This window comes from Tetrao urogallus, assembly GCF_951394365.1.
Source record: "Tetrao urogallus genome assembly, chromosome: 5".
Classification (NCBI taxonomy): domain Eukaryota; kingdom Metazoa; phylum Chordata; class Aves; order Galliformes; family Phasianidae; genus Tetrao; species Tetrao urogallus.
The window spans coordinates 53,463,441-53,485,425 of record NC_136818.1 but is presented as its reverse complement, the minus strand read 5'-3'; the positions used below and the strand labels follow the sequence as shown (position 1 = coordinate 53,485,425).

The window sequence follows — 21,985 nt, the reverse complement described above, 5'->3', positions numbered from 1 at the left end:
CTCAGTTGCAGCAGTGGTTGTGCCCAGGGTGAAAGCTCAGATTGATCATTTTGTTCTCATGTGAAGTCTTAAATTCAGTCCTGGCACTGTGTTCTGGTCCAAGGACCCAATTCTCATCTTGTGAGATTGTCATCATTTTGGATATCAGAAATACTGTAACAGCTGTTCTCCTGCTCTGTGTCCATTTTGCAGGCCTGCAATGTTCTTCAAGAATAAGCCACTATATATTTATTTATTGCCTACATGATATCCTGTGTGCTCACTGCTGTTGATGAAACAATAACAGTTCCTGGAGACTGCCCAGTACAACAAGCCAAATTGGAAGAGAAGCTGCCCTTGAAAGGGAATTTGCTTATATGTGAAAATCTGCTCACATCATGGCAAAATGAACTGCCCTGGCATGAGGGGCTGTGTAGAAAGTGGTACTTCTGCAACATCTAAATCCTTGATTATTGTGCTGAAATCAAGAAATGCGTCTCAGCTCTTCCTGCTGCTTTTCTGAGTGGTTCTCTTTTTTTGTTGTTGTTGTTTTTGTTTTGTTTTCCTTACCTGTTTGTGGGCACATAAAGCATCTGCATGTCTCCTGGACAACCCTATAGCCCCTCATCAGTATATTTTCCTCCTATTAGTTTTACCTCCTTTCTCCATATTCTGATCTGATGTTAGGTTTTCACTGTGTGGAACAAATGTGGAAGCAAGACCTCGAGGGACACATTCAGAGTCAGGATAAGTCTGGAATTCTTTTTCTGCCTTCTTTGACGTCTGAGAGATGCTTTTAAGTAGATGAGATGCTATTACAGTGACAGCCTGTTTGCCACTGAAAGCCTTGATGCTTGAATCGTATTCTTCAGCTCAGTTTTAACAGGAAGGCAGGAGAAGCAGAATCCTGGCAGTTTGCCTCGTTGCATGCCTCAATATGGCTAATAAGGGAAATTTGTTTTCCTTTTGAAGCCTCTGTTGTATTTTTACTGATTAATCCTGTTCAGTCCCACATCCAGGCAAGGGGATCACCTGCCCAGGCTGCTGTTGCTGCCTGTAATGGAGCAAATCCTTTTGCTTGCCCCTTCACCTGCTAGCGCTTGCTTTCGAAATATGAGCATCTTCCTCTGAGTTCAGATCCTTCTCCACGTTGATGCTAATCTGCAGGGTTCAAAGCAGGGGTGAGATTTCAAAGCCTCCTGAACTGTTTTAGATCTGCAGTAGGGGATTCAGTCTGTGTTAAAAGCCCATGTGTGGAACCACACAGAATCACATCTCCACACCTGTCGGAGAGGGAAATTTTCTTCTAAGCTTCGTTTCTGTTTTTCTTGAGCTGTTCTTAGGTTTTTCTCCATTTGTGGCCAGCACGAGGTTCTTATGCATCTGACCTCATGGAGAAACGAGCATCAGCCCCAGATGAAGGGCTGGGAACAATCGTCTGCACCTGGTTTAGCAAAATAGGTTATTTGTGCCTATATGTGTATGCCTGCTATGTAATTTATTTGTTCAGTTACTTAAGCCAAAGCTTTCCCCCCAAAGGAAGACCTAATTAAGCAAGATAACTTTGCATCTGGGTTGCTGGCAAAGAGCAGCTGAGCATGTTTGCATGCAGTGCTGGCCACAGGTGTGCAGCTCCTGCCCTTCCATACCCTTTTCTCTCCCTGTCTGATAATGAAGGTCAGCAGGGGTTGTGAGTTGTTGAGGCTGATGTATTGCTTTATGGTGGAAAAGTGGCCAATCTCTGTTCTGCAATAGTGTGCCTTGTCCTCAGCGTGCATGGAACTTAATTTCCAAATTTGCTTGCATTCTGGTAGATAGCAGTTGGTGTTGGTGTTCCCACCTCCCCCTCACTTCACTTCTTTTTTGGGATTTTTTTTTAAACTGAAGTTTTAGGGTTAGGTTCTGCAGATGGCTGGAGATGCAATTCCTTAGACAAGTGCATCTTGATCCCCTATAACTCTGATGCCAAGGTGTTAAAGGCTGATCTAAAATACACTGAAGAGAACAAGGAACTTCATTGTAGAAGTTTTTCTAAGCCTCAAATCAGGCCGTTGAAATTCAGATACATCACCCTATAGAGCCATTGGGATCAGGGGTGATCCCCAGACCAGCAGCTGGTTCTGGATACCACCCTGCCATTGTTCAGTTTGACTTGGGATGTGGTCCTGAGTGGTGAATTTTGTCCATGTGAGTTACCACGTTCCTGGGTGCTTGCTTTGACAAAGTGTCATTGGGCAGTTTTGGTGGGAGGGCTGTGAAATGTGAACTCCCTGCCCCAGCGCTGGGGCAGCAGGAGAGCTGTGTGGTACCTGCAGTCTAGTGGCTAGACAAGGGCCTTCCAGCACATCTGTGGGGATATTTCCACTGTCTAGATGTTCTTCCCATGTCTCTTTAATGTGGCTTTTGGTGGTGGGGAGGAAAACAGAAAAGCAACTTGAAAACCCCTGGGGAGGATGAGAAATAGCCCTAAGTGCTCACACAGTGCCCAGCGAGGTCAATGCAAGCTGACTAATGCTTGTCTGTCTTGCCTGTCTGTCCCATCTAGCTTCTAAAGCTATTCACAAAGCTGAGACAGGCAGAGACGCTTGCTTCCTCATTTGTCCTGCCTTGATGGGCATCAGCCTGGCCACCAAAGCAGCCTGTAAGTCTCTTCCTTCCCTTAAAAGTCCCTCATAAAATTTTGGGAATGGATAGTTGGGTAGAGTGAATTGTGGTTGCCCATTCTCTGCAGCTTGTTCTCCCCAGTACCCTTCTGTCACCCAAGCACATTTGCATCACCTAATTAATGTACATTCTTCACCTACCCCACAGAAGACTGTGTGCATGGCCAGACAATCTGAAGATAACTCGAGTTTGGCAGTCAGGGATGGCAGACATACCACATAGGCACAGCAGTTCTGGCGTTAATAGCAGACGGCAGCCCTCTCCCTGCCCTCAGCTCTCCCAGCCACCACCAGGGAACCAGACTGAAAGCCTCCTGCTGTGAGGACAGGCTGGATGGAGCCCCTCTCCTCCCACATGCATACATTGGCCTCTAAGCGCTCTTTGTCCCTCACAACTTTCAGCAGTTTTGTCATCTGTAAGTTTGGAGAAGTCACAGCCCCAACATCATTTCTTGACAATGTGCCTGCGCCACTTAAAAGCTACTGAGATTCTAAAAAGATCCCAAAACAACAACAACAAAAAACAACATTGTCAAAGACCTCCATCCATGCTTTTAATACTCTGCCAAGTATTGCATGTGATTAGTTGGTTTAATACACAGAATACCATCTGGTGTACGAGCAGCACGTCAGGGCTGAGCAATTGTTATCTGAGTGAAAGATGCTGGAGTAACAAAAGAGCACACATGGTGTAACACAGGGGCCTGTAAAGTCAGTGCTCACCCTGCTCCCAGCAACCTGCTGGTGGTAGGCCAGCCTGACTACTTCTTAGGGTTGGATTTCATTCTCAATTAAATTAACCTAGTCCCTAAAGCAGGTTTGTACTTACAGAAATAAGGTTTTGGTCTTGGCACCCCTTTTTTGGAAGCTAGGATGGGGTTGTTCTGTAGGATGGGGTGTCACTCCCATCATACAGCCTTGTTTCCTGATCTGGTCTGTTTTCAAGGTCCTTTGGGGTATCCCAGTGGCTGTATGGGTCCACTGGGCTCCTGTGTCTGGGCATGGGCTGTAAGGGTTCAGGCATCGCCCAAATCCGTATATTTTTAAAACAGACCAATACCTGCACGGAGCCTTGTGGGTAGTGATGAAAGGGAAGCTCGCGTGGGTTTGGGTGCCCAGCAAAGGCACCCATCCTCTGTACTTGTCCTGGGGACAGGAGGTGTCTTTAACAGCAGCTTTGTGAGATGTTGCCTGTGGATTTCACCAGAAGAGGTGGGTGTGTGGATAAAAGCACATCTGTGAGATGCCAGTGTGATAGATACTGGTAAGAATGACAGATTTTTGCAAACCTAGGTTTGTTCTTATGTTCCAGATAGTAAATCCTCTCTCTACTGCAAACCCAGGGGAGCGACCCCGGCTTGGAATCTGTCCTTCCTGGGTAGCAGGCAGCTTGGCAAGGGCATGCAGTGGGGCTGGGAATGTAAAGCCTTGCAGCTGGGTCTGAGCTGTTTGAAACGCCTGTCCTACTGCCTGCTTGCTTACTTCCCCAAGGCCCAGAGCAGGATATCTATTACATGCACAGCTTGGGTGATGGGATTCGTTGTCTGTACTCTTTCTAAATTACCCCGAAGGCAGGAGACACATGTGCTTGGAACCAAATCCGCAGGCAAAACATCTTGAGGTTTGGAGGTAGGGAGAAAGAAGACAAAGGAGTCTCCTCGCAGTGTGTTGTTAAAACCTGCTGCTATGTTTTGTTTGGCACTGTTTCTCTGCTGTACTGAGCTGTGCAGTCGGTCTCCCCAGAGCTATGAGCAGCGTCCTACGGAGATGACTAGATACCATTTCAGATGGAGCTTCTAAAGTGAAATGTGCCATTGTGTTCAGAGCTATTGTTTCTGTTTTCAATATTAAAGTTACTTGTGGTTTCCAAGGGACAATATATCAAGCAGAGCTAACAGGCTGTAGAGAAGATGTAGATTATGAAAACAGAGGGATTAAATTTCATACATTCGGAGCTAAAGTTCTCATCACTCTCATAGTAGTGTAAGCAGGGGAATAGTCTCAGGACTCACGAAATTCTTCAAAATGAACCAAGAGGTGGTTTTAAGTGGGTCTAATCAAAATGGTGGTCACTGCTGCTTGAGCAGCTGCAGTTTCACTGAGGGTGGACTCTGTGTTGCACAATCAGCTACAATTCAGTATATTAATGGGGTTTGTGAGGCTTTGAGCTGATTGCAACAAAATCGATTTGTGTAAATGGGTCTGTCTGGATGAGCAGTTCTATCTTAAAACACAGGTGACATCAGCTCTTACATCTTAATGAGAGAGCAGTAAGGGCAGCACAGGGCATTGCTATCTGCTTCAGATGTGATTCTCCAGCCCTGTGGAGAAACCAGTGTGAGCTCAGCAGTGGAGTGGGGATGCTGCATCCCGTCTGTTTGGTGCTCCGCTCCTGGATGTTGCCACCTGTGCTGCAAATCTGCATCACTCTTCAACAGGAGGTCAGGAAGGTGCCCTACAGCTATGGGCAGCTCTCCACTCTGGATTTTTGCTGTGACCTGCAGTGAGTCTTTTAGGATGCGTCCAGATGGTGCAGCCTGATTACATGGGCTATCTCTGGATGTGCCAGCACCTGAAAAAAGGCAAAATGTTTGCATCCCCTCCTAAAGCTAGGAGCTTTCCTCAGAAGCTCAGCTAACTGACCAGCAGGGGCATAGCATCAGCATGTCTCTGACATCTCCATGTGACCTTGCTGTGCCATATAACTACAGCATTCATCTCTTCTTTTCTCCCTACAAAACAGGCATTATGGTATGGCCTTACTTCCAAGGGATGTCACCGGGGCAAATGTGCTGTGGATAGCAGAGTAACCAGGGGACATAGAACCACCATGGATGATGGAAAAGTATGAAGTAGCCTTTGTCTAAGCATCTTCCAGTGCAGTTAAGTCAGATGAGGCCAGACTAATTTAGCACTGGGGAAACAAAATGCTTCTGGCAAGATGCATCAATAGCTGCTCTGTGAAGGGACACTGGGGGCTTTCTGAAAAGTTCTTTAGAGATGCACCAAGAGCCTCTGTCATCCCAAACCAGCACCTCCGAATGTTTTGCCAGTCTGTGTTAGCCACAAATGCTGGGCTCGTTTCGTGGAGCCCTTAGAGAAGGCTTTCTTTAAGAAAAATACCAAATCTCTCAGCTGGGAAACAGCATTCCCTCTTTTGATGGATTATGTTGGGGAAACGCCCCCCACTCCCTGCGTCCTCCCCTTCTCCTCCCTGGCTGTTTTAGTTGGATACTGAAGGGCTTGTAAGATTTCCAAGATTTCTGGTGGAAATTTTCAGACCTGAGAGATGCATTTTCCCTTTGGGGATTACACCATGCTTTAAATGTCTGTTCTCTTTATTTTATATGCGTTTTCCTGCTTTTGTTTGACTTTCTCACGGATCGCACTATATTTAATTCAGAACACGTCCTATAACGCTGTAATTGTCAGGCATGTCAGCCGGTTATTCGCATGGCTTTTGCTTTAATTTTTTCCCTTTTTGCTTTCAAAATAAAAGGGGAGCCAGTTGCTGCTGCTTCTCAGGCACTGAATTAGCGCGCTTCTCTCGCACGCTGTGGCATCATGTAACACCAGGAGAGAGACAGCGTTACTGGCTGCCTGATGCAATTATTCCAGCTGCATTATGGAGCTGGTTGCTGCTTTTAGAAGAGATGGAGTTTCACCTCCTTCTGCTGTATAGGATATCAGTTGCACGAGAGTGGCCAGCAGATGGGCTGCGCCGTTTCATGTGTTGTTCCTGTGAGAAGATAAAGCAGAGGAGGATGAAGAAAAAGTTCTGTGTGACCCGCAACCAGGGGAAACCCTCCAGGAGCTGTGCCCTAGAGAAAACCTGTCCCCAAGGTAGCAGTTTTATTCTCCATCATGCACGTTCTTCTGTTATTGATCTCAGCAGATGCATCCTGAGCTGGGTAAATCTGGTCTTTCTACTTATGTCATGGATGCTCCACTGATGAACCTTAGCAGAAAAGCTGTCTCGAAATCAGAACATTGAATCAATGATCATCTCTGAATAGGCAGGTAGAAGATGAATCTGGGATGCCTGGCTCACATATTGTCCACATTCCTGCTTGTGGTTCACCTGCAGACTGAGGTAGGGATCCTTAAAATGCCAATATGTTATCTAATGGAATGAGATCTACTTGCTAGAACTGGTTGCTAACCATCTTCTTTAAGTCAAAGATGCCCTTGGTTGCTCTGGTTAACCAGAATTTGGAATATACTACAAATGGACAAGCCTGCAAGTGTGAGAATAAGTAACTGAAAACCACTGATAACAATTCCTGGATTTACTTTTGTCTTGCTGATTTTGAACACAATTCCTTTAGATGGGAAGGAATGACTCTCTGACTTCTGCTCTGCAAAATAAGGCTGAGTGTTTGGTGGCTCTTGATTAAATATCCTGTTTACCTTCCTGAGATCTGTCTCATTTTATCACTGAAAAAGCAGAGGCAGAGCTGCAGAGAGGTTTATCTGTGAGAAAACTCTGGCAGATGGCAGGATTCAACCTGGTTCCAGCTTTTCCCCTTCTTCCAGATCATATCATATGTAACTCAGAATGTAGCTGATGGCCATTGGTCATCAAGCAGTGTGGCTGGTTTTCTTCTCTGGGCTTAACTGATAACTTATTACATTCTGGTATCTTACCCTCTCTCTCATCCAAACTTTTGTTATCTACATCAGTTTCTTTCAAGCTTTTTTGGTTTGCAGATGCCCCAGTTCCATCTGGGTGAGAGTGTGAATTTCATTACCACCACTTGTAGATCCCTGGTAGAAGCATTGCTTTTTTCCCCAGTTTCCTTTGTAACCTTTTAACAGAAGGGTGCACACAGTGTCATTCTTGTACTGATGCCTCCTCTTCTGTGCCCTTCCTTCCTTCTTGGGACTCTAATTGAGTGCAGATAAGCCACATGAGAGGAGATCCCTGAGAGCTCAGCCCAGATGCCTGGTGCCCACCTGTCCTCACGTGCTTTACCTTTCAAGTCAAACAGTGGCAAAGTTAAAGCTATTGATGGCTTGCTTGCTTTTTAATGAAAAACACATTTTCTAGTGAGCACTCTGGACATGGGAAGGTGATACACCTCTTCACGTGAAGTGTAGAAAGAGTTATAACATTGGGACCACTCGAGTGACTGTGAGTAAAGTGGTAAAGTTGATGGGGTTTTTGGGCTGCCTTGCCAGAAGCGTGCTGTTCTCAGTCTCGTGGTCATGGTTTGCTTGTCATCAGCTGGCAGTTTCTCTGGGTGGGACAAAAGTAAATTAGACACTGTGGAGAGGCCCCATGTCTCTTGCAAAAGGTTGGAGTTCTACATCTGTTTGTGGCTCTGGATGTTGTTTCACTTGCCAAAGTAATGGGTTTGGATGAAAGTCGTTCTCGGGGTCGCTCTGCACTAAAGTAAATCTCCTGTGATTGCAGCACTGACCTCCTGGAGGACTTTGATTTTATCTGTGCACAAAGCAGTGCTACATCCACTTGAAAGGAATCAGCAAAATATGCGCTCTGATAAGAGATTATGTGGGTGTCCCAATTTGCTCATGTTAAGAGGTGTGGAGAACTTCAGTCTTTTAACTGAAGGAGAGTAAAAACTGCTGCAGGGAAGGAAGGAGAGGAATTAACAGCCCAGCAGGAAACTCCAGCATGAGTCCATAGTGTATGGCGTGTATGGAGATCAGGTAACTGTCCTAATGGATTAGCTTCAGGGAGGTGAATTTAGTCACACACTTCCAAAACCTCATAATCAAATCAGGAACAAAGGTCCCACTGGCAAATGTTACAGGATCAGGCCATTAAACAGTTGGTATTTTCATGTCCTGGCTGGCTTACAACAGAGTGAAAATCGGATCTCTTGTAGAAGAGACATCACCCCTTAGACTCAGGTGCTTCTAGTCCTTGTATCTAAAAGGGAAGGAAATGTTGTTTTGTGAAAGTTTAATCAAGGTAAATAAAAGCCAGTAAGTAAATAATTGGCAGGAAGTTGCTTGGCTTCTCATCCTCAGAGATCTTACTTTTAGCATCTCAAAGGGTGTTTTTTTTTGGTTTTTTTTTTTTTTTTGTTAGATTTCTAATCAGGTGGTACCACCATGAGGCAGACAGGGAGCTGAATCGAATCTAATTTTCACAAGAGAAGTGATGGGAGGTGATCACAGATGCTATCAGCTGCTGACTGCTGGGCCAAATAAAATTCTTGTTGGCAGAAGCATCTCCTTCTTCGCTGCATATTCACCTTCTTTGGCAAAGGTGATCCTGAGGTAGAATCTTCTGAAGCTTAGCTGTGAGTTAGGACACTGGCTGCATTTCTCTCATTTCCCATACAAATAAAATATGTGAGGCAGATTCCAGTGCAACCTATGTTTATGCCAAAAGTGTGGAGAATGTGTTTGCTGTCTTTCAGTTTCTGGGCCTTCAAGGATGAATTTGGATGACGTTTTCAAATTTGTGCTTGGCAGTGTAAAAGCTAGTTGGTTTTGGTTGTTTTTCACAATGAACAATGATTCTCAAACAATTGCTGACTTCCGGGAGCTGGGACTTACACAAAAAGGCCAGTTCTTATGCAAGTTGAAATCACTGAAATCTTTTTCCTCTTCCATTCTTTCAAGTCAAATGATTTCACGGTTCTGTGCAAGTAGTAAGGAGTGAGGTAGGGCAGTGCTCTCGTTACAGTGAGTACCAACTCACACAAGTGATTCCCTTGATTTTTAACATCATTAATTGCATTATCATTTACTGTAAGAAAGTAATAGTCTGGACAATAAGCTTTACGGATGATCTACTAAAAGTTCAGAGCAGAAGCAAGAACAGAGCTGCTCAGAGCACAAGGCAAGACTCAGTAGAGAACTAACTTAGGAAAGCTGTTGGCAAACCTGAAGTAATCTGGGGACAGAAAGCCTGGGGACGTGGTTTTGGTGATGAATTATTTGTGGACACACATCTGTTGTGCCAGAAGCAGGAATGGGGTGTGTTTGTTCAGCCTGACTCCAGACATGCTGCCTGAATGGGTGGGAAGCTCATTTCCCGCTTTCCATATACCCTCCCTGTTTCCAAACGGATCCCCCACCCTGTGACACAGGGATGTGCTAACAGATTTCTTTCTGCTCATCACATTGGTCATATGGTTGGAGGCTCCCTCATGGTAGAGTTTGTATACTAATACTTGTAAGTAAACTGAGTGTAAGCTTACACAGGTTTCCTGCATTGCCCATTTGTGTTTTCTTGTCTGCCCAAAGCCAGCTACAGCCCTAACTGCATCCTTTGGGAAGCCTCCACATCCAGACTGCCCTTTTTCCCTTCACTGTCTGTTGATTTTAGTCTGAGGGACAGGTAACTTTCTTGGCTTCACACAGTGAATCCTGTATCCTAAGTTAAATGTTGCGTATCAAACATGCAAGTGACATTTAGTGGAGATCGCCTGTGCCTGAGCAGAATAATCTGGGGCATTAAGTGAAGGAGCTTTAGGCTATATATAAGGAAGAAGCGTTTTCCCATAAGGGTGGTGAGGCACTGGCACAGACTGCCCAGAATGGTGGTGAATGCCCATCCCTGGAGACACCCAAAGTCAGGGTGGATGGGGCTCTGAGCACCTGATGGAGCTGCAGGTGTCCCTGTTCACTGCAGGGGAGCTGGACCAGATGGCCTTTAAGGGTCTCTTCCAACTCAAATGATTCTATGATTAAGTGAAGGATATGAGGTTTTGTTAATCACGTTTATATTTGCAATAACAATAATAATAATAATAATTTCATGGGAAACCATTTGTCACGAAGAGTTTTCAACTTTCAGATGCTCTGCAGGCATCAAACTAAGTGGATTTCCAATCTGTTTATTGGTCTTTGGTTGTTAGTCATCCAGATGGGGTAAGTGCGGGGGCTATCAGGAGTTTCTGTGGCTCAGTCATGTTAATTGCAGGGGAGTTGTACCAGATGACCTTTAAGGGTCCCTTTCCACTCAAACGATTCTGTGATTTGGGCTGTTTCATTCAGGCCTGTTGCTCATTTTTTTCCCCCTAAGTCCATCTCTTTGTTTTCTTCTGCTCTGCACCCTTGCCAAGGGTGAAAGGGCACAAAATCCTGCTTTTCCAGAATTTTAGATCTTGTATTGGTCGTGAATAGCAGAACTGTGTGCATGGAAGTGCTGAAGAAGGCCCCGTGCTTCTTCAGCTTTTTGTTGGGATTTGGTATCCTGAAGGGTTTCCTGCATTGTAGAAACTGTTGGGAAGCCATTACCTTCCAGTCCGTGTTGCAGTTTTTCCTTGTCACTACTGGTTGTTTATACAGACATAAACGTGTTTGGAATGATTTGTAGGCATTAAGGAGAATAAGGGGATAGAGGCAGGTACATAATTGCTGGACTGCTGTGATATCCTTGCTCAGATCCTTTGAAGAATCTCAGTTAAGTTCCCTGTGTCATGACAGGTAGTTTAATCCTGAGCCTCCAGCCCAGATGGCCAGCACAGGCCTATCACTCTTGATGGGGTGTTGCAAATGCCTGTCCCAGCTGACTGGTCCAGGAGCGACAGGCCAGCAGCACATGTTGTCTGGGGTCAGAAACTTGGAAAGGGACTGTCTCTCTCCTCCAAGGGTGCCCAGCCATGCAGCTTCACTCTTGTCTTTGGTTTCGTACAAAAGTGTGTATTGCCCATTGGGACACCGTCTCATATATGAAAGAAGATAAGAAATCTGCCATGCTTCCAGAGGACTTTACCTTTGGGGCAGGTCATGTCCCTGTGACTTGTACTGGTGACCTCCTGAGCACCTCTGGCACTCCCAGCTCTCTGCCATCCACACCTTCCCAGTAGAAGCAAGAGCTGGAGCAAGAAAGTCTTGGAAAGCTTATCTAGACTCTACCAGCTGCAGTTTATTGCATCTATTTTGCTGATATCCACCCTTTAGATAAATAGCACTAAGTTACACATGTTGTGACTCTCTTGATGTGGTTAACAAGGCTTGTATGAGCCAAGCTAATCTAACTTCAGGAACAACCAAGGGAATTTGACTGTATCGGTTCCAGCTTGAATCAGTCTCTGTGTAGTAAAGTGAGAATCTCCTTCCTGGCTGCAAGTGCAGGAGCGGTGAAGCTTCAAGTCAGTCAGTGGAGATCTCCCCCCTCCCTTTTCTTTTTGAACAGAACTCCTGACCTCATACACCCGGAGCTCCATCTACAAGAAAACAGAATTGCCCATTTTCAATAAAAATCATGTCTCCGTAGGCAGAAAAGTGAGTGAGCTAACAATCCGCAAAGCTACGGTCTATTTATTTACCAGGCTGATTCCCTGATGGGGAAACATGTGGGATCTTTTAACTTTTTCTCCCGCACAGATGTTCCTTCTACTCCCATGTTTCCTCTTGATCTCTGGTTTGCTGCACCATATGGTGAAAATGGTGGAGATGCTGTGTGCAGTGGAAGAGAAGAAGGGTTCTGTGTGCTTAAAACAAAAACAGTTAAAAAAAAAAGGTTTTTTTTTTTTTTTTCCTGTGTTAGCAAAAAAATATTTTTTAAAGGATCTGTTGAGCAAAAGGGTTGTTTAACTTGCAGACCCTCACTGCTGGACATGTAGTGATGCTTTAGTTAAATGCTGAATGAAGTGTCCCCAAACAGAGATCAGGAGGGTCATTTAGGAACATGGGGTCAGCATACTGCTTGCCTAGGCACAGGTGGTGTGGTCTCTCCAGCATGTAAGTTGGCTGTGGCCATCAATGCTTCTTTGAGCTTCTCAAACTAGAGTCTGGTTATCTCCAACAGGGCTCTGTTCTCAGTAGACCCTTAGGGGTGTGTTAGAAGCAAGTGGTTGTGGTGGACGGCATTTGGGAGTTGGCAGGGCCAAACTGAGCTGGGTGAAATGCTGGCTTGGGTGGTCGATAATCATGTCTTCAAGGGTGCTTGACACCAATCTGTTTCTCCATGGGAAAGCTGGAATGCTCTGAATGGACCAGGGTAGTGGGCAGTGTCTTACCAGCAAGAAGACAGATAGGTTGTTTTATTAAAAAGCCTTTAATCCTTGTTGCCTGAGCAGCATTTTTAGCCAGGCGGGTGGTCTGTCATGGGGACAGGTAAAAAACTGTCTCCACCAACCTGGGCAGACTGGGGATTAGAGATGAGGCGTGTGTTTGTAATGAAGGATGAGAGCCTAATTTTAGAAGCACGGCAAGGCCAGGCTCAGATGTCTGCCTGGGCCCCATCCCAGCTTCTGTGCGCTGCCAGAAACCTGCCCTCCCTTTCTTGGAGGGAGCTGTATCGTACCTTTTTATGTACATACTCCCTTGCAACTGGGCTGAAGGATTCCTGCAGTTGCTTTGCTTTGCTAATCCTTTCAAACCACACACAGACCAAGAAATCCTCCATCCCGAAGTGGCCAGTCTGTACCTTCCCCCTAAGACATTTGTTCTGTTTCCTTTGCAGATGCAGCTTCTGGACAAGTTTCCCATTGAAGGAGGACAGAAAGACCCCAAACAAAGAATCATCCCTTTTCTACCAGGTAACATTATGGCTAAGGCCCTAAGCAAGATGAATGAGAGTGCCTGATCCAGTTTGGTAACCCAGCCCATGGCAAGAAGTTGGAGCTCAATGATCTTTAAGGTCCCTCCCAACCTAAGCCATGAATTGGGACTTGCAATTCCCCAGCCATGGTCTTCAGTACTTTTTGTGACTGGGTCCTACAAATACCTTTTCCCTGGGAACTTGTAATGCTGCCCTGTGATACCAGGCCTCCTCTTCCTCCTACATAACTGGCATGGTCAGTAGGGCTCCCAGGGGGGTCTTATATATCTGCTGTTCAGGTTCAGGCTGGCTCATGCCCTCTTGCACAAAGGGTTTTGGTGGCTTCTATGGGACTGTGCCCACGGGCTACAACTTCACAGCCTGAAACAAGGAGGCCACTGGAAACCAAAGACACCGTTGTCTTCCTTTCTGTGTGTCACAGCTCTGCGTATGATGTTACTGTATAATAAAGGATGAATAGTTAGAGTTGCCACTGAGATATTAAAAAAAACCAAAACTGTGAGAAGACTAAATGCAAAGGGGATTACTGTAATACTGGCCAAAAATAAGTATCGCTTTGGCCTGAGCTACTATCTCCCTGGCAGCTTTCAGAGAGGGGCTGGACATGATAGATGCCCTGTCCTCAGGGGAAGCACACACGCTTCCAGCAGCGATGGCAGCGCTGGCATGGTGGAGATGAGCCAGACCGCAGCGTGCTCTTGGAAATTCAGACTCAGGCCAGCTCTCTATTGTTTGACTGCACGATTCTAGCTGTTGGCTTAAAGTCTGGCTCACTGCACTGAGTGTTAGGATAAATAGAGTAATTTCAGCCTGTTAAAAGGTCTGTTCTGCCTTTAACTATAAAAAGGAGATCCCAGCTCTTCCCCAAAAAAGAAGTTGCGATGGGAGAGCTTAGTCCTCACTGGGAGCATGCTGTGGTCTGTGACACTGTTTCAGGCAGAGAATCTGCTGCTGTTGTGTGGTTAGCACAGCTCCAGAGCTAGCAGGGAACTGTAAGCCAGCAATGCAAATATGTGATGCAAGCATTGAAGCCACAGTAGGGCAGCATGGCAGCCTGGCAGCCTACGTGGGCCTTCTAGAAGATGGCCCCAGGGATCAGGATTTGCGCTATACAGCTCTCTGTACTGCATCCAGACCCTATGCAGCCAGGGGGAGGTGGTGTTGCCCTTTATTTCTAATGTGGAATGAGAGGAGTCCAAGATCAGCCTCTGTTTCCAGTTGAGCCATCAACAAACTCATAGATGAACCACTTTGTGAAATCCCTATACAGTGAGAATGGGAACTGCCTGCTTGCCTTCCCTGCTGCAAATCAGTTTGAGATCCATGAAAAGCACTATATAGATCACAGAATTGTAGGGGTTGGAAGGGACCTCCAGAGATCATCGAGTCCAACCCCCCTGCCAAAGCAGGTTCCCTACAGCAGGTCGCACAGGTAAATGTGCAAATGACTTTAGGTGAGGTGCTGTAGGAAAATCTCTGTCTGTGGGTAACATTTTTTTTCTTCTGCACTGACTGCCACTGGCCAATTTCTTTTACTTTGTCCCAGAAAAATGTTGGCTGAATCCAGGGCACAGATGCTCAGCCTGCGTGCAGTTCTTAGTGATGTATGTCCTGATATATGGGTGGGTGATTTTTGTGGAGAATGAGATACATCCCATATGTCTGTTATAACACTTCCCACCCTTCCCACCCTACAAGAACATGAGAGAGATGTGTGTCCTTGAGAGGAAGAGTTATATCTGGGAAACATTTGGGTTGACTTAGTGTCCCAAAGAGAGGAGCTGCTGGAGTAGAATAGACTTCAGCTGTATTCAATTTGTATCTGTGATACACGTTCTACTTTTGATACAGAATCTCTGCCTTTTTCTTTTTGAACTGCTGAAAAGCATTTGCTGCTTTATCCAGCAACAAGGTGACTCAGCTAATGTAAAACAATGTCAAGCTGTTAAATAAACTAGCTGCCTTAATTAGAATATGCATGGCATTTCTGCTGCCGGAGCTGTGGATCACTGAAAGGAGTAGATGTAAACTGTCTTAATTAAAAAACAGCAAGGCAGATGTTTGCACTTAAATCCTATTTTTATGAAGATGTTATGATCATGCTTGCTTATTACTGGCTTGATTCAGCCAAGCTGTAGTGACTCTGCTTGCCAGGTGCTGCGTGCCCTCGGTTGCCTGTGCAGCTTGCAGGCTTTGATGGCTTCCTCCCATCAGGTCTGTTGTAGAAAGCTGACAATGACACAGTGGCTACTGGGTATCAGCACTCCTGCTTGTCAGTGATGCCACGATGATCTCTTGAAATAACGGCATGATCCGAGCTTGGAGAATTAAGGGCCAGGTCACTTTGCAAAAGGAGAAGGTGCGCGTGGGACTGGCTGACAGGTCATACGTAGTGCAGTGGAGCCATAGCAGCCTGGGCAGACGTGGTCTGTATGCAGGAGTTGGGTGATGGCAATACCCAAACCATGTGCTGCAGTGGAAGGCAGAGGAACATGGAGCCAGTGTGTTTTCATCCCCACTTGGACCTGATGGAGCTCTGCAGATGGCCACTGCTTTGGTGACCTGTTCCATTTTGGCTGTGATTTTTGCTTTACACACAGTTGATAGCCCCCTTTGTGCTCACTACTGTTGTTTTGCTGTGGTTACATTGCTGCGAGTTACTAGGCAAGGTGTCTTGTTGGGGCAGTCAAGCCTTTTACCTGTAAGAACAAGAAAAGTGTAGAAGACTACAGAGCCTTGCCCTCCAAGGAGAGACCGTACTGGGTCCAAAAGAAAGAAAAGGGCAGTTTTCCTTCCCTTAGACACCTTTTGTGTATCTTCTATCAATTTCTTTCTTCAAATATTTTCCTTCCTTCCTACACAAATAAAGACTGCAGCTTCATAGCCATGGAAATGAGCAAGGAAATAATCAAGTATATTCTCTGGATTATTTTGTAGTTTTGTTTTATGTTTGAGACTCCCTTTGCTACGCTGATTTTTTTTTTTCTTGAATTTCTTTTTTAAATCATAACAAAGAGGAAGAGCTTAGACTTTTTCCTATCCTTTTCCGATTTTATCTTCTTATAAGTTTTTTCTTTTTTTCTTTCTGATTTCCTTTTTTTTTTTTTTTTTTTTTGCTGTTGAAAAAGCCTTCATTGAAGGAGTGAGGGAGAGGAAAATTTTTAAGGGATGCCCAGAGAGCATGATTTAATTTTTAAGGTAGTGGTATGAGGTCTTCGTTAGGGAAGGTGGAAGGAGGTTGTGAAAAAGTTAGAATAAAATTTGCTACAAAAACCCTGTCTAGACTGAAGATAGTTTGAAAAAAAAAAAAACAACAACCCAGAGATTAAAAGTGCTGTTGAGCCCATCTGAAAGGCACTGATTTCTCCATCGCTTCTGCTGCAAATCCAAGGAACAGTCCTTGGACTGTGGATGTGAAACTTTGCTCCCTCTGTCTCTTCTTCTCTCTGCTGGTGCAGATAGAGAGGTTGTTGGTTTGTGCACCCGTATTTCAAGGGTCTTGAGGTAATAAAAGAAGTTCAGCCAAAAGGAAAAGACTGCTCTGTTGTGCTTCTGGCAAATATAAATGACAGAGTCTGAGCAATGCAGCCCCAAGATTAACAGTTTTGCAATGGCTGACCCTGAGACTGCATGGCTTGCAATTGTTTTTTATTTCTCTTGGCACTAAACAGAAGAGCCGTCTGGAGACAAAGCTGAAGCTTGAGCGATGGCAGCTCCTCTTGTTCCATGGCATCTTCCAAAGTGTGGCCTTGGGGAAAACACAGCGCACAGCAGGAAATCATCCCCTCGTGCTTGCTACTGGGCTGCAGATCCCTGTGAGGGAGGGAGGAAGAGAGGGAAGCTTGGGCTCCTGCTGTGGAGGTCTGAGGGAGACAAAGGTGGGCTCCTGATGCTTTGTGCCCATGTAGCAGTGTGGTTTGAGCCTAGACTTTCAAAGAGGACTTGAGCCATAATAAAAGTTTGGGGATTTCTGCATGGGTTTTGTTGGAAATTCCTTCCAGCATCTTCTCTGCTGCCTGAAAAGGGAGATGGACTGCTCCATTTGCCTGACTTTCCTTAGCACTGGGAAGCCGGATCTCTGATGTTGTGGGGAGCCCTACCAGATCATCCTGGCAGCTGCAGAGGCCAGCCAGTCCCTTCCTCCAGCACTGGGGGGGCCTCTCAGAAAGGTTTCTTTTTGCTTCCTTTGTTTCCCACTCAGATTTTCTCCCTCCTTGGTTGGGGAGAGGAAAGCAGAAAGGAGCCTTTTTGGGGCTCCTGGCAGAGCTCAGTGCCGTTGCATTGGATGAAATGGTGCTGGTCCCACCACAGCCTGATGCACTTTCCTGGGGGGAAAGACTGTGGTTTGGAGACAAAGGAGCTGCCAGGCAAAGCCAAGCAGGTGGGCCAGAACGGGCTCTGCCGCTCAGCTCCCAGCCCCAACACCAAGAAGGCGCTGGGGTCGTGAGCCCCATCCGAGGGCGGCCGCAGCCCCACCTGCGTGCATGTGTGCGTCAGGACAGGCGCGGCGGCCCCGGGCGCAGGAGGAGATGGCAGCACCGCCCAGGCAGCTGGGCCAGCTGGGGAGCACAGCGGGAGCCTCCCCGTTTTGCACAATGCAGGAGGCTGGGGAGTAAGCTCCAGCAAACGCCGGCCGGGACCATCCTCACCCCCATCCCTGCCGCTCGTGGGCCGCAGCAGAGAGGGTAGAGCTCCTGCCGATGAACTGCATCCCAGGTGGCTATGTCTGCTTCTCCATCTCGGTTTGGTGCTGTGTTGTTGGTTTTTTTTTTCCTCCCTTACAAATGCTGTCTTTTCCTTGGGGAAGAAGAAGCGAGGACAGAGGCTGGAGCAGGTTGACAACAGGTTTTCATTGGTCGTTTTCCTCTCGGTTGCGTGCATTCCAACTCGGCTCCTTTCATTTTTACGCGGGCTGCAGAGAAGCTGCATTTGTTCAGAGATTTGATCGGAGGTTGTTCTGTGCCGCAGCAGAGCAGTTGGGCTCAGCTCATAGCCAGGTCTGTGGTGGCCTTGGGATCCTGTGGTTACTGTTCTACCTGTGCAAATCGAGGCTGGGATCAGCAAAATGACGATGTGACCATGTGTAATTTTGTCAAAGAGAGACCGAATATCAGCGGTGATTTGTGCATGCAGGGCAATTCTACTTCACTCCCCACTGCACGGCAGGCACAGCACATGGGGATTTGGGGCATGCACCAGCTGAGGAGAGACTTAGGAATCAGAGATGATCCTCTTGCCAGCTCCTTTCTCCCTTGGAGAGTTATTGATGGGTGGACATTTAAAAAGAAATGTCTTAATTCTTAGTGGGATTTGGACAGGATAATCTTATTAGTCTTTTTCAACCTTAATGATTCTATGATTAAATGAGCAGAAAGATATTTATTTAATTGCAGGCTTTTTTGTCACTTTCAGCTATCCATTCCTGCAGCTCTCTGGGCCTGGGCAGCAAGGTATTAGTAGGTTATTTTAATTTTTCTTTAGCATCATTTTCAATCCCTGACCCACTTGTAAAGGATCAGAGTTGCAGCAGTTCAGAGCCTGTCAAAAAGAAATATAAACTTAGAGAAAAAAAAAAAAAAAAGAAAAAACGTCAGATAAAGTTATCTTGGATGTAGTTATATCTGACATTTTAGATTAAAATACAAGGCAAATCATCCTAAACAGTGTTCCTTTTGTGTGCGGGTGTAGTCTCTGCAGGTCTGATGGGCACACACACGTCTCAGATGTCTGTCTTGCTGCGTAATACAAGAGTAATACAAATGACAAGTAACCTGCAAAATACAAGTTAAGGAGATATTCTGCATGGTTTCTCGAACATGAGGCAGCAAGCATTCTCCCAGATAAGATCTGCACTGCAAGAGCAGTTCACCGAGCAACGTCTGCAGAGATCCTGGTGCCTTCTCCACATGCTTGTTGCATGGGTCTGGCCCCTTGCAATCTGTGCAGGGGATATGGGACTGGGGCTTACAGGCTGTGAGCTTGGGTGGAGAAAGGGGACTCTCACCCCTCTATCCCTTTCCACCCACCTGCAGTTAGTCAGCACTGCAGTCCACCCCAGAGGAGCTGCTAGAGAATGGGCCCAAAGTGCAGGATGCTGGGGGCTTGAGCTCTGTGGGAGCTATGCCACAGTGCAATATAATTTCCTTTTAATATAGGCTTTGTCAGTTTTCATTCCTGTTCTTTGAAATGGGAGGATGCCTCCAGCTTTAAAATGACCTTATATTTGGGCCAAGATAGCTAACAGGTCCTTGGCTACTTTCCACTCAGGCTTATTTAGGACTGGCAGATAAATGGGTGATGCTGTGTTTCTGGAGAGCTGCTCTTCAGAAGCTACTATTGTTTGAGAAAGCAGTTTCTATTGTTTCTTTCTATTTTCTGCTTTGCTAGGAGAGCTATTGCGGAAAATTCATCTCCTGTCTCTTACAAGAGGAGAATGGATTTCCTGTCGGCTCCAGGCTTGAAGGGAAAACAAGGACTGCCGGGAGGAAGCGGCTGTTCCTGAGCTGAGCAGCGGGAGGATTGATGGTTTGGAGGGGGACAGGCAGGAGGATTATGTTCTTCAGATTCTGTGGGGATATTTTTAGGGTTTAAGTCTTTACGGCTGTCAAGCATGAGGTCATAGGATGCCCTCAGGCTGCTTCCTATTGAAGAACCTGCAAAAAAAAAGCCAGCCATCAACAACCACCGGCTTTTAGAGCACTCACTGTGCTCAAAGGAAGGAGCTGCTGGAGTTGTAATGAGCCCCACGTAACTGGGTGCAGGGGGGCCGTGGGCTTTGCATACTGAGTCTATTTCAAAGGCATTGTCAAGTCTCCTGAAGGTCCTGGAGGTCTTTGGGCGTTAGTAGGGCTTGAGCCAAAGGCCTGAGATCGTTACAAAAGGAAGGAAAAAGAAGGTGGAGTGGATGAGTGGGGTTATTCTGAGTGCTTTTATTATCGTCTTGTTGCTGTTTTAATAAAGCTGGGCACTGTCCCTGTTGCTTGCTGCGGGCGTCTGTTGCAAGTACTGTTCTACCTGAGGTCTCTGTGGGTTCAGCCTTCGCTGAACCTCCCAGCATGCAACATGGCTGAAGGTCTGGGTTTGGTTTCTTGCCTACCCAAAACTTAGCAGGGAAGTGATGGTGACTTTTGGGCGAGTATCTGGTTCTCTTCTGTCTCTTTCAGTCTTTCCTGAGTCCTCTCTCAATGTAGAGATCCAAAATCTACAAGGCAGCAAATGGAATAAAGAACAATGCCCATCCTGGAGTGGCAAAACCCTCTGGAATACTTTTCTCCTCCCTCATACATTAAGAGCTCACACTGAAACCACCTCTGGGCAGAGATCAGCATATGCAGAACATGGTGTGCCTCTGTTAGACCATCTGAGTCTCCTGATGAGCTTTGTAATTACCAAGCCACAGTTCCAAGGGCAGACAAAGAATGGAAAAGATTTTGGTTTGGATTTGCTTGAAGCCAGAGCTAATGGGAATTGTTTTTAATGCTCAGTGCTCCACCAAAAAGGTTGTAAGTGTAGTATAGCTGCCTGCAACCAGGGCAGCATTTCAGTGCAGTATAGCTGCCTGCATTCCTTGGGGAAATAAACAAACGTTTTTACTCAGAAATTAGTTGGATTTTGATTCTTGTTTTTAAAGGCAATAAATAAACACGATTATAGACTTTTAAAGCCGTGTGAGCTGCACTGGGCTCGCTGTTTCCTCGGGCAGCCGTTCCAGATGAGTGTGCTCTCTACTACTATAATTACTTTTTAAAAATAACTCTGTGAGTCTGTAATCTAAAGTGGGTGGTACGTAGCAAGTCTGAGAGCATTCTGCATTCAACCCACAGGCTGGAGAGAAGGTGGCTTTATATAAGGGCTTGCTTGTCTTCATCTTTAGGTTGAAATGTGACTTTTCCCACAATCCATCAACAAATGACCTATATAATGAAAGTGCTTTTTAATGCAGGAGTCAGGCTTGCCAGGAACTATGATGCCTTTACAGTCCCACGGGCAGTAGAGATTCCCTCTGGATGTTTCTCTTCTGCCACATCTTGTCTCTCGTATGCAGAGTTAAGCTGCCTGGGCAATATAGGAGAGCAGAGCCCAGTTGAGATTCACAGGCTAAGTAATAGCCTAAACCTCTGCATCTGTTTTCATCCCACTCTGTCCTTAGGCTGGGCCAGCTGATTTATTTATGTACTAATGTGCTTAAAATAGGCTGTGATTATTTTTTTCCTGAGGATTTGGAAACAATGAACTTGGGAATTTGCTGTTTGATCACAGTGATTTCTGCTACTCTATTTTCACTATTCATTAAGCTTTTTGGGTGCTGATGTCCTTAAATATGGTATGTTTGCAGACCTTCCTGCTCCACAATGTGGCTATTTTCAGGCTCTTGTGAGTATGTTTGTTCTCACTCATAAGGGGATCTTTATATTTAGAAGCAGAGTGAGGGGATACTGCAGGCTGGGACTTGCCATACTGAATCTGCTTACATTATAATGAAATAACCCATTGCAGTCTCTACCCACCTGCAACATTTTCAGAGTTGTAGTCCTGTTTAAAGGGAAAACTGAGGCAGAGAGAAGGAAATAACTTGGGAATTAGAAAGAGGAAACCAAGGGTAGGTAGGTGAGGAAAAGAAAGTCTTCAGAGTGGGAAACTTAATCCTCTTGAGCTTCTCCCATTCACAGAGGTGCTAATGCAGGCCCCAGGCTTGTGCTCAGGATGGAGGTAATTAATGTTTGCTCTCAGATTTCCTTGGGTCTGAAGTTAAGCACTTTCACCATGTCATTTCCTATCAGGGTTTTGCCACCTCTAAATAAAGAGCAGAAAATTACACTCCTGCTGATTTTACATCCTAACCATCAGCAAG

The 21,985-nt window shown here is 45.8% G+C and overlaps 1 protein-coding gene across 2 annotated transcripts in view; it reads left to right on the top strand.

Moving 5' to 3' along the window:
• SH3PXD2A (SH3 and PX domains 2A) overlaps positions 1-21,985 on the top strand; it is a gene marked incomplete at both ends in the record, with an annotated part of 225,476 nt that overhangs the window by 54,151 nt on the left and 149,340 nt on the right. For both annotated transcript variants that reach the window (XM_079536101.1, XM_079536100.1), the window contains one exon: positions 13,036-13,111. In XM_079536101.1, the coding sequence (XP_079392227.1) occupies positions 13,036-13,111 (76 nt within the window). The remainder of the gene's footprint in view (positions 1-13,035; positions 13,112-21,985) is intronic.